This window comes from Cardiocondyla obscurior, linkage group LG28, assembly GCF_019399895.1.
Source record: "Cardiocondyla obscurior isolate alpha-2009 linkage group LG28, Cobs3.1, whole genome shotgun sequence".
NCBI lineage: Eukaryota > Metazoa > Arthropoda > Insecta > Hymenoptera > Formicidae > Cardiocondyla > Cardiocondyla obscurior.
The window spans coordinates 262,216-275,433 of record NC_091891.1 but is presented as its reverse complement, the minus strand read 5'-3'; the positions used below and the strand labels follow the sequence as shown (position 1 = coordinate 275,433).

The window sequence follows — 13,218 nt, the reverse complement described above, 5'->3', positions numbered from 1 at the left end:
AGTGTGTAGATAGATTGCGATTAATTAAGTATAAGTAGAGGGAAGGAAAGTAGGTAATTAAAAGGTGTAAGCGGAGGAGAAAGAGGGAAAATAAAGGTAAGGCGGCGGAAGGTATAGGAAAGGAGAAAAGTAAGGATAAAGAGCGGAGGAATTTTTGGAGGTTAGGGAGGCACGAGGAAAGTGCGGATAAGAGAGGTTTTTGACGGGAGTTGTGCAAATAAAGTTAAGTAAAATGTATAAAGAAAAAAAGGAGGGAAAGAGAGAAAAGAGGCAGGGGAAAGCGGGATGAGATAATTGACGTTGAGAAGTGGTGCGGACAAAAAAGTAAGTTTTAGAGAAGAAGAAAAATATGAGGTTAGAACATGGATTAGTGAGGCAGTATTAGAGATGAAGAAGGAAATAGAACTGGAATTCAAGGGTTGGAAAGAAGAAATGGAAGCAAGGATAAAAAGAATAGAGGAAAAGCAAAAAAGAATGGAAGACAGATTGATATGTACTGAGGAAACTATGAGAAGGATGATGAATAGAGAGAATGAGGAAAAGAACGAGGAGGATAGTGAAAGAAGTAAGAGGAGTGGATGGAGTAAAGGAAGCATAAAATCAAGAAAAAGTGGAAAGTCTGACATAAGTAGAAAGAGCGTAGAGAGTGACTGGAGTGTTAAAAGTAAAATGAGTAAAGAAGTAATAGAAAAAATAATAAAAAGAAGTATAAGTGTAGAAAGAGAAAAAGAGGAGAGAAAAAATAATATAATTATTAAAGGATGGAGAGAGGAAGGTAGGATCGAACTGGAAGAGGTGAAGGGTTTTTTAAAAAAGAAGTTAGGAATTGAAGTAAGGATCAAGGCTGTAAGGAGAAATGGGAAAGTGGTAGTGGTAAATCTGGAGAGCAGTGAGGAAAAGAGGGAAGTTATGATAAGGAAAAGTAAACTAAAAGGAGGAAGTATTTTTATTAATAACGATCTATCATGGGAAGATAGGAAAAGACAAGAGAAGTTGAATAGATGAGTGAAAGAAGAAAGAAAGAAAGGAAAAGATATCAAAAGAGGATTTGGAAAAGTGCAAGTAGAGAGAAGATGGATAAGATGGGAGGAAATAGAGAGAGAAATGGAGAGAAAGGAGGAAGAAATAAAAAAAAAAAGAAGACAGGAAGGGAAAAGAGATCAGGAGAAATGAAGAGGAGGGAGAGAAAAGAGGAAAGGATAGAGAGGAGTCGGTAAACTAAGAGGATGCCAAGAAGGAAGGAGTGGAGGGAGAGAGAGGAATATGAAGGGTAAAATAGAAAAAGAAAGTAAGGTGATAAAAAAAAAATATTATTTTGGAATGTTATGGGATTAGAAAAAAAAAACGAGGAATTCTGGAACTTTATAAAAAGAATGGATTATATTAGTTTGAGTGAGACATGGTTGGAGGAGAAAGGATGGAGTATTATTAAGAAAAAATTAGAGAGGACACATGTTTGGGAATTTAAAAGTGCGGTGAGGGATAAAAAAAGAGGAAGGGCGAAGGGAGGTTTTCTAGTTGGAATTAAAAAAGATTGGATAAATACAGGGGAGGTAGTGTTTAGAGAAAAAGGGGAGGGTGTGATAACTAGTAAATTAAATTTAGGTAAGGATAAAAACAAAAAGGAAAATAGATTAATTATAGTTTCGGTGTACAATAATGTTGATTGTAAATTTTACGAGGAGGTAATTAGAAATATTGTAGAGAAAAATAGAGAGGAGAATATTGTAATTGGTGGTGACTTTAATGCAAGGACAGGAGAAAAAATGAATAGTATAGAAGAAAAAGATTGGGAAGATGGAAGAGAAAGTAAGGATAAAAGAATTAATGGTAATGGGAAGAAATTTTTAAAAATGGTGGGGGATATAGGAGGATATATTTTAAATAGAAATACAAAAGGAGACAAGTTTGGGGAATATACGTATGTGAGTAAGAATAGATGTTCGGTAATTGATTATGTAATTGTAAACGAGAATGAATATGAATGTGTAAGCAACTTTAGAATTGTGAGCAGAGTGGATTTGGATCATATGCCTCTGGAGTTGAAACTGGAAATAAAGAATGAAGAGGACGAATTGGAAAAGAAGGAGGATGTAAGGAGGGAAGAAGAAAAATTCAAGATTTGCTGGGATGAAGAGGCGATTAAAGAGTACAGAAAGAAAACAAATATGGAGTGGAATGAAGTAAGAAGAGGTATTACAATTAAAGAGAAATGAGAGGAGTTAAAACAGCTGGTTATAGGAGCCATGAAAAAAAAAAAATATAAAATAAAGGAAAGGAAATTAGGACACAAGGATTGGTGGAATAAGGAGTGCACAAAAAAGAAGAGAAAGACATATAGATGTTTAAGAAGATGGAAGAAAGGTCTGGGACAAAAAGAAACATATATTAAGGAACATAAAAAATGGAGATCTTTTATGGAAAAATGTAGAGAAAGAAAAAGGAAGGAGAAAGAAGAGGAACTTAAATCGTTGAAAAATGGGAAGAATATGTGGAACTTTATTAATAAAAAGAGAAGGAAGAGAGAAGATGTATTAAATGATATAAAAAAGGAGGAATGGGAGGAGTATTTTGCGAGGCTTCTGGATGGGAAGAAAATGGTAGAGCAGAATAAAAAGGAAGATCAAAAAGGGAAGAAAAGATATAAAATAAAGGCAGGAAGAGGAAGAGAAGAAAAGGAAAATGGAAAAGAAGAGTTGAAGAAAGAAGAAATAATGCAAATTGTATGGAAAATGAAAAAGAAGAAGGCAGCTGGTATTGATGAGATTCCGATGGAGGCGTGGATGTATGAAGGAAAGGCGACAGCAGAGGGACTAGTGGAAATTATAAAAAAGTATGGAATGAAGTACTGCCAAAAGACTGGAAAAACAGTGTAATTGTTCCTATATACAAGAAAAGGGACAAAGAAAAAACTGAAAATTACAGAGGAATTTCATTGTTATGTACAGCGTATAAAGTATATGTAGAACTTCTTCAAAAAAGATTACTGAAAGAAGTAGAAAGGTTGAGACTTCTTCCAGAAAGTCAAAGTGGTTTTAAAAAAGGAAGAAGCACGATGGATAATATCTTTGTGTTGAATCACTTAATACAAAGAAAAGGGAGGAAACAAGACAAGAAGATATTTGCAATCTTTATTAATTTAAAAGCGGTTTTTGATAATGTGGAGAGAGATATTTTATGGAAAATATTAAGAAAAAAAGGAGTAGAGGAAGACATCATCAGAAGATTGGAAGATATATATAAAGAAACATCATCTACAATAAGAAAAAGAGAAGGGCTATCAAATGCTTTGATGATGAAGAAAGGAGTAAAACAGGGGTGTATTCGGAGTCCACTTCTATTTAGCTTATATATTGCGGATATGGATGAATGGTTAAAAAAGAGAGGAATAGGGGGAATTAAACTAGGAAAGGAAAGAATTTGGACTTTAGCATACGCGGATGATATTGTTATGTTAGCAAAAAATAGAGAGGCCCTTAAGGATATGTTATGTACGGTAAAAAGGTTTTAGAAAGAAAGGAAGTTAATTTTGAATACCAAAAAATCAAAGGTTGTTGTGTTTAATAAAGAAAGAAAAGAAAAAGTAGAAAAATGGAGATAAGAAGAAAAAACAATAGAAGAGATTAATAGATTTAAGTATTTAGGTTTTATATTTAATAGAAAAAGCAATTATAAAGACCACATACAAGATTTAAAAAGTAAAGGTAGAATTGCAGTAAATAAGATTTGGGGCTTAGGAGAGAGGATTTGTAAAGATAATTTTAAAAGAAGATGGACTTTATTTAATTATTTAATGAAGAGTGTCATGGAGTATAGAGTGGAATTATGGGGATGGGAAGAAAGGAAAGAATAAGAAAAAATTATGACGGATTATGTAAGATGGATGTTTAAAATAAATTTTTGTACTCCAAGATATATTATAAGAAAGGAAGTAGGATTAGTAAAGTTAAGAATTGAGTGGGGAATAAGAGCGATAAAGTATGAGAAGAAAATAAAGGATATGGAGAAAAAAAGATGGGTGAAAATATGTTGGCAAGAAAAAAGAAAAGATGAGTGGAAGAATTTATATGGATAGGAGAGAGAAAAATTTTTTAACAGAAATGGATGGGGTAAAGCTTTAATAGACAGTATAGAAAGGGAAAATTTAAATATTATAGAAGAGGTAAAGCAGAGAGAAAGAGAGATAATACAGGGTCAAATAGAAGGCAACAGAATTGATAAGGCAAGATATAATGTTAAATATAAGAAATACATGTATGAGGACGGAATTCCAGAATATATGAGGATGGAGGAACTGAATAAGATAAATAATGGAGAAGGAGTCAGAGCTTTAATTGGAGTAAGATGCGGAAATATAGAAGAAAAGAATACATATTGGTTAGAGGAAAAGGAGAGGATATGTACGTTTTGTAATAAAGGAGATGATGACTGGGATCATTTTATTAAGGGATGTGAGATAACAAAAGAATGGTTTCGAGAATTAGAAAAAAGAGAGGAGAAAAGAATGGATAGATTCTGGAATGGGAAACTAGATAAGGATAAATGCAAGGTATTGGTAAATTTTTGGAAAGAGAAAGAGAAAATAAGAAAGATAAAGGAGGGAAAGTTGAAGAAATAATAGACTGATTGACTTTTAGTTTATAAATAAATTTAGATGAAGACTAAGAAAGGCTGTGATAGAATATAATGTAGATAGATTACGGTATTAAATTAAAATTGTATAGAATAAATAATAGTAATTGTTAGAGTATATGTATGAGTGTGATATGTGTGCATGGTTTTAGCTTGTATAACCAAATCCCCTTCTTGGCAATAGCTAAGGTAAATAAATATTATAATTATTATAGACGTTTTTTTTTATGAATACTGGTAAGGTTTTCGGCGATTTTCCTTACCCTAGCAACAAATGTTGGTATTCTGTACAAGATTCCGCCAAATAAAATATTTTATTTTAAACATATTGTTACATACTTAAAATTTTTTCTTTTAAAAAATAATAAAAATTATAATAAAATTAATAATATAAAATAATAAAACAGTAATTTTAATGTAGCAGCGAATCCGGGCTCCGTCCCCCGAAAATCAGCTCTCAAAACGAAGCAACAAGACCGGGCTCCGTCCCCCGGAAAATCGGCTCTTGAAAAAAAAAAGCGGTGGGACTCCGGCGGCCGCTGAGCGGCGGCCCTTTAAGTGGGAACGCAACCCCCGCGATCCTACCCTTACGAACACTCGCGGCCGACTGAACTGCGCGTTACTCTTTCTATGACACCGCGGACCAATAAGAAAAATTATACGCAACCTCCCTCGATCCTTCCTCACCCTTCACCCCCAACTTGAGGGTATAAAAGGAGGCTGATCGCGAGCTGATTTTCACTTCCTCATCCGCTCTTGCAAGAGTGAAACCACACATAGAGCGCTTAACAAGCGATCATGGAGGGATCACCCAGGTAGGAAAAACCCATTACCTAAATCCTGAACAATTCTAAATTCTGCGCGCCTACCAAGGCGTTAAGCGGAATCCTTTATCTTTTCTCCTACGCGCTTTCTAAACGTTAAGCGGAGCAATCCTAGTCCTACTTTTTCTGCGCGCTTCCCAGGCGTCAAGCAAAAAAATGCTTTTAATTTCTGCGCGCTTTCTGAACGTTAAGCAGAATATCCCTAAATCTAGACGCGCTAACCAAGGCAAAGCTAGAACCACACATTTCTACTCCGCTCCCCCGTCAATGGAGCATACCCATCCTGGCTTCTGCGTGCCTTCTCCAGGCGTAAAGCGGAGCAATCCTTAAGGCTCTGCGCGCACCGTAGAGCGAAATGCGGGCACTCTATCCAAAAAGCATTTAATCTTAGAATCACGGTAAAATACAATTGTCAATTGCGATTACTCTTGTTATAGATTCTATCATTTTTGTTGCAAATAACTTTATCACGGATACTATTACTTCCGATGCGAATATTTCTGTTGTAAATATTATTTTCAATGCGAATATTTTTGTTACGATATTATTATTTATATTGCGATTACCTTTGTCACAATATTATTAATTGCGATTATTTTTATGTTATTTTCGCGAATATTATTAATTTCAATTTTCATAATTGTTACAATTATTAATTTACTATATATATATATATATATGGTGTTTATTTCCCTTGCGGGTTACACCCGGACCTCCGCTCTGGTTACAAACAAATCAAATCTTATAATTAAAACATTAACAACAACATAAACTACATAAACTACAAAATGCAACAAACAAACATAACTAAATTTATTCTTTATCGCACGAGAGAGAGAGAGAGAGAGAAACAATCCTTATATCATTTATACTTTTCTCATTCATTCCAGAACCTCCGCTTCCGGTGCTTTTTCTTTCATACTTTTAAACTTTTATCATTTTTACTTTCATACATACTCGCCCTTTCCCTTACCTCTTTCAATACTTTTAACCACGGTTCCTCTTTCCCATCTTCACTTACGATATCTTCTATCGCTTCTTCCCATCCCCTTTCATCCCCCCAGTTTACACATTGTGTCCATGTATGCTCCCATGCCTCTTCTTTCCCTTTACAAATTCTACATTTCTTATCTTCCTCATCACTCCAGTACAAATTTCCTCTCATATCATCCCCAAGTCTAAACTTTGCAATTCTTTTCCATCTTTCCTCCTTCCACCCCTTTTTCATACAACTCGGTATTTCTTCCCTGTTGGAAAAAGACATAAAATTTTAGTATAATATTTCTGGCGCCTTCGCAACGCGCCGTTAATACGAGATCCCCGGCGTAGGATTTCGTTAACAAAGAAATCGTTTTAAATTTTTATTGCGTGCCCTATCTTGAGCCTGGCGACAGCAAACGCATAGGAAAATTGAGCTGTCTGGTTCCCCGATCGTCGGAAACCCCCGAAGATAACGTTAAGAACAAAGGATCTTGCTGCAGATCCCTGCGACTTTTCTGACCCAGCGTCAGTCTCGCTACGCTAGTTCGACGACTAACATCGCGAATCAGCTTGGATTCTGTATCACATACTGTGTGAATTGAAAACTAAATAAATTGCATTGCAAGAAGCAAGAACAAAAAACAATCAGATCTCTATTTTAATAATAGCCCAAAAGCTTCCCAGCACTTGCGCTCTCGTGTTCGCAGTAACATTCCTCTTTTATTCTTCCATATATTTTATTAAATCTTGCGTCTCCAATCTTCCTCCATCTCTCTTTTCTTTGTAAACTTTTTTGTTTTTCTACCATTTCCTCTCCCCTCATTTCACCTCTCCTTCTCATTTCTTCTACTTCCTCCACTTCCCACCCTAATCCTGCAAAAAACTCCTTTCTTTCCAATTCCCATTTCCCTTCCACCTTTCCATTTCTTGCTCTTTCTTTCATTTCTTCCCAACACCATTTTGCTAATGTACCTCCTTTACCGCTCTCCAACCTTTTCTCATATCCCCATGCTCTTCCACCCATTATGCCTTTTAACTTTTCCCTCTGCAATTCTTCTCTCACTATGTAGCCCGGCACATATCTTTTAACTCCAAACACCCATTTTAAAAATCTTTCTTGCATACTTTTTATTTCATTTCTTTCCTGCCATCCCCATCTTTACTCCATAACTCGCAACCGACCACACCAATTTATCAAACAACCAAACTCTCCTTAACCAATCTCTTTCAAATCTGATTATTAATTTAATAATTTTATTTAAATCATGATAAAAATATATGTATTAATCAATTTCAAAAATTAATACTCCAAAATAGCAATAAGCCTAACGGAAACAAAAAGAAAAAAAGAACGCGAAGATCTAAAAGAGGCGGGCGACAGGAGTTTTTTAGAAAATTAAGACGGGAATTCGAAGCAACGGGAGTATTTAACCCGAAAGCAGCCGGAATTGAGGATCTGCCCAAACCAAAACAAGTTCCCAGGATCCTATGTATAGAGCCACTTCCTCTTAAAGTTGTCATTAAAGAGAAAAAAGAAAAAACGATTTCTCCGGACCCCAAAGGAAGGCCTGTACCTCCACCTCCAAGATCAAGAACTAAACCGCCTCACCTCTTAGAAAAATCAAGGTCTCTTCAACCCCGACCCCAAAAATTGATACAAAACCGCCTCCATCTTTTAAAAACCTAAAAGGGGTAGTAAAACAGCGCTCAGATCTTCATTATAGACAAGTCACAATGGCTTCTAACATTATAAACATCTCATAATTGTTTAATCAAAAAAATAGTTTATATTATGTTCACAATTAAATAAATAGTTTATATTATGTTCAGAATTAAATAAAAGTTTTATATTCTTGTTTAATTAAAATTAAATATTTTGTTTTCTTTCTCAAAACTTTTCTTAATAAAATAATTCGAAAAGAACCCTGCCGTAACAATATATTCTGTTTTATTAATTATTAATGTCGTCCTTTCCTTATGTACAAAATATATAATATTATTCAAAAAATTAATTATTTTTAGTTAAAACGCATATGGGTACTTAAAAACCAGGTTTTATTGTAACGTGTACAGAACTGAGGCTTTACTGGCTGCGCATGCGTGAGAAAACCCGTCCCATTTAACATCACTGCTGCTAGCGGAAGCAAATATCAATCTTATTCATCCGCCTTATATAGGAGCTTTAAAGTGATTTGACTCTCGAGAGAGCCGTGCCTCTTAGAGGCGAGCTTTTGCACTACGCAGCTTTTCGTGCTTGCCGGGCTGCCATTCGGCAGGTGCTTGTGGCGCGCATTAGCGGTCGCCACAATCGATAATATTTATTGCTGTAATTTACTGTCACGATTCTTTCCTTCGGATAGAGAAAAGCCGTGATCAAAAAGGTCGGGCGCGAATCTATGGTCCGAGCTCTGCCGTGACACAAGAGATTCGGGGTGGAGAGGTTGGAGATCTTCTGCCGTGTTCTGACGCGAGACGGTTGCTTCACGCTAAAGTTAAGTTGGGCGCCAGGCACGTGCCTCGCCGTGCCGATTTTGTACGTGAAATTTCATTCAAGATCTCCTGGTTCCCAAAATCAAATAGCCGTCACGCGCAGGAGAAAGCTCACCTGAGCGGAGAGAGGCGGGGTTAGGCGGACAGAATTTGCGAACAAACAGAAAAACAGACCGCACAAAATAATGTAACGCGAGAACCAAATAACAAAAATAAACGGACAATTTATTACTAGAGCGGAATTAACAAAAGAAATGATAGAACAAATTAGGCGATCACTCGAACGTATTTCATATATCAAATGATTCTTCACCATCGGGTTTTCCATCGCGTCGCAAGCCATTCCTAAATGTTTTGGCACCGGTCATGCGCCTCCTGAACACGCGGCGTGCGACTGCATGCGACCAGACAACGTAAAAATCACGCACGAATTATCGCCTGTCGTTGCCGATCTTATTCGCTTTAATTAACGACCTCAGCCGCGGCCGAGTTCTCTCCATACGGGAGGGGACGATTACTCTTCCGGGGACGCGATAAACGATATGCAACAATTAAGGCAATGTCGGTTCTCCGCGGGACCCGGCCAACCGTATCCGGACGTCCGTCGACAGCCACTTGCTAACACTAATCTCTCGCCCCGCGGTGAGTCTCACCAAATTTTACCGGGCTCGAGTGCCCGCTCAAAGTGGCTGGGTTTCGTCCGTACACGTGTCCGTCTCCTCGCGAAGATGAAGGCTATACAAGATAAGTAACGCGGGTAGAAGACCTCACCGAGATTTATCCCTCCGGGTCTCTGCTTTGTCCTCGCTCTCGCTCTCTCTCCCCCTGTAGCTCGCTCGCTCTCGATCTCGACTTCGCTCGCTTAGTTTTCGCTCGCTGCGGTCGATCACCGTAGATCAACCGCTTGGGAAGCCCGCCAATACGCAAGAGAGCGAGGACCGCGCGAAATTTTGGTAGAAGGCCCGGCTTATCCTTACCCACGGATTTCGCGGCTTTTTCGCGCGCGATGTCGCCGCTAGTTTTCCGCAAGCGCAGCTGTTCTCACGGGGCCCTATCATTAACTATTCGATCGGGGCGAATTTCGGATGGCTGCTCTCAGATTCTCTTCTGCATCGATTCCCTTGCAGATGCATTCTGGTAACAAAACGTGTTTGTGTGGTTTTTTCTCGTCGTGGGTCTTCCCCGGTGCTCTTGGGACGGGTGACCTTCCATCCCAAGTACTTCTCCCGCGCCGTCGTTATCTCGGGGAGCTTTGTCCTCTTGCACCTTCTCTCGTTTCCCTGCCTGCGTTTTAAGATCTCTCGCCCTCCACCCGGTTGAGTATTTTACGCAGAACTCAACGGTATACGACAGCAACAAATAGAATTCGAGACAATTAAACAATGCTTTTTGTACAAAAACGACCTCCGGAGGTTTCACCGACCTCTCGCTCTCTTAACCATGACGGTCCGTCGGGTGTCGTGGAGCCCTATTGCAGCCGCGGGGAGCTGCGGTAAGGCAGCGAAAACCGCCACGTCACAGTGTACAGTAAATTATTTTTAACAGCTAGATTTAAGCGCGTGAATAAATGTGTTGTCTGAGTGTGGGTGTGTGTGTGTACGTAATTAATCCAATACAATCTCCTCAATCTCTACGATTCTCACCGTGGACATCGGAAATACCTGATCGATCAATTTAATCGGAGCCAGGAACGGAATGTCCACTCCTGTGTGCCAGATTATATAGTGTTCATTAGGAGGCGAGCGACTGTTCTGCCTTTTGATTTCTTCAAGATTGAAGTGGTCAGGGTCAATGGTAAAGATACCTTCCGGGATAGGATTTGTCTACAGAGTACAAGTTCTTCGCAGAAGTTCAAAGAGAGATCAAAGATCTCTCTTGATTCTTCTATCTCCTCGATGAACTCAATACTCGAGACGGGGATGAAGAAGGATACGGAAAATCGAGATCCGGCAAAGAGACGGAATTGTTCTCCGCCAGAGAATCGACCTTTTCGGGTTTGGCAAAGGAAAGAGGAGATGGAGAACGAGGAGAGGAGTATGATAAAAACTCATTTCCAAGATAACGAGAGTCAGAGATAACAAATGAATTCAGAGAGCACGAAGGAGATGTGGGGCGGAACTCCTCCGATCCGGCTATCGTAGATTGATCGGATTGAATCGGCGAAGGTGATCGGTGGTCAAATAATTCTATTAGGTAAAGCGGTTCCGGTTCTTTGTGTTCGAGAGATGATGGAAGAGCAAGCGGTCGCGGAGACCACGGTCGGTTCTCTTCGCGAGTTGGTTTCAAAAAGACTTCTTCTCTTGGCGCTCCCGCGAACAGGAACGGAATGAAAAACCGTCTAATGAGTTTCCGCTAATTCTTGATTTGGCAATTCCGCCTATTCCGTATTTTTTTTAGTGTTCTTATTTCTTGACTCCAAGAATAATAGTAGTATTGACAAGGTGAGATATTCGAGGACGACTACTACTCCCGCTGCTCTGGTACTCTGCACCCGCTCCTAAAAGATTCCTACGGCTCAAGCAACTCATGACGCGTCGCTCGAAACATATGTTACCGATAATTGCCAATTAATCAGCAACTTATTGCAGCAATTTGCTCGGCAACACTAATCATGAGAAACAAGACACCGCAAAACTCGGAGAACTTAAATGAGGTCCCAAAATCGCTGAGATGCACGCCACCATCTCCCAACTCCTCGAGCTGTAACAACACATGTAAATGATTTTATCGTAATTTACTTCTAGTGGAATCAAAGAACGAATAGAAAAGTTGAAACGACCTGACTTCGTCGCGTTTATCGAATATCGGACTAGCAAGCCCGGGGCGCTCGTCGGGAATGCAGGATTCGATTAAGTAGGTCCGAATGCACCGAGACAGAATTTGTTAAAGAAAAGAATATAGTTTATTATATGATTAAACGAACTCCATGTGAAGTTTGATCATAATTATGCGATTGCTTTCGTCCGAGTAGAATAATATGTAGTAGCGCTGCCAACTACTCCCTTGTAACAAGCAGATTTTAAAGTTTCCGTCAAAAGAAAAACGGAAAACCGTAACCATGGTAGCCTCCTCGGCGTGTGCTTCATGGTGTTACTTCATTATTTAAAGCTGCTATTGCAAATCCTAGGGAAGAATTTGTAAAATTCTTTGGGAGACAATCTTATTTGGGTGGAAAGTCTCTACTCGGACGAAAGTAATCGCATAATTATGATCGAACTTCACATGGAGTTCGTTTGATTATATAATTATGCTCTGCGTTTTGTCCGAGTAGAATAATATGTAGCTGTTTAAAGCTAATGATTTGCAAGAGCAATTTCACTTGTAAAGTGAAATAATTTGACAAGGTTAATAGAAATTTATGATTTTTATATATATATATATTTTATATATATATATATTATATTTTATATATATATATATATTATATATATTATATATATATTTATATATATATATTATATTTTATATATATATATATATATATATATATATATATATATATATATATATATATAAGAATATTATAACTTTATACTGTTCAAACATTAGAATATCCAGTGTGTGTAAAATAAACAAAATTTATATATGAAGTATAATTAAAGAAAAAATTTTTAGTTTCTTGTTCGGTAATGTAACGAATATTGCCGCTTACGATTTAATATGTAAAATAAAATAAAATGAAATGAAATAAAATGGTACTTTAGTGGTTTAAAATAATTGTTTCCGCAATATCACTCTCTGAAATGAGCGGCCTATTATAAAACTTTGCACAGGTTGCCGAATTTGATGTCCAACTTGCTGCCTTCCGGATCTCGTCGACTGAAATACCTCCCATCGCCGCAGCTGAAGAATTAGCGTGACGGGTCGAATGCGTTGTAAATATGGAGGTATTTATACCTGCGTCTGATAGGGTCGATTTTATCCATTTACTGATCGTTTGGCTAGAAGCCGTACGTACTGGTTTATTAAAAGTTACAAACAAAGAAATCGAAGGTTGAGGCATCAAATTCTGAGTCTTTTCTAAATAATAACGCAAAAGTAAAACAATTGATAATGTCGGTTAATTTTCAAAATGTTTGAATTTCAATAGTGGCTGAGAACGGTTCAAGTCTAAGGTTTTAATGCGATCGGGTATCTTAATAATAACAAAGTCTTGTAGAAATATAATGTTAACGCGTTTTATAAGAGATATAGTTTGCACACGTTGCATTGATGCTAAGATTAACAATGTTGCTAGCTTTTTTGTAAGATGTTCTAGACTTAGAACATTGTGAGGCCATAAGGTAGTCAG

The 13,218-nt window shown here is 37.7% G+C and overlaps 2 protein-coding genes across 2 annotated transcripts; both read left to right on the top strand.

Moving 5' to 3' along the window:
• Positions 1-387: 387 nt before the first annotated feature.
• Positions 388-1,005, top strand: LOC139112347 (uncharacterized protein PF3D7_1120000-like). Its single transcript, XM_070673321.1, has one exon. It carries the CDS (start codon positions 388-390, stop codon positions 1,003-1,005), a length of 618 nt encoding a protein of 205 aa, XP_070529422.1.
• A 1,241-nt stretch (positions 1,006-2,246) lies between these two features.
• Positions 2,247-4,793, top strand: LOC139112346 (cilia- and flagella-associated protein 251-like). Its single transcript, XM_070673320.1, has 3 exons — positions 2,247-2,872; positions 4,099-4,555; positions 4,785-4,793. Exons 1-3 carry the CDS (start codon positions 2,247-2,249, stop codon positions 4,791-4,793), a joined length of 1,092 nt encoding a protein of 363 aa, XP_070529421.1.
• The last annotated feature ends 8,425 nt before the right edge of the window (positions 4,794-13,218 follow it).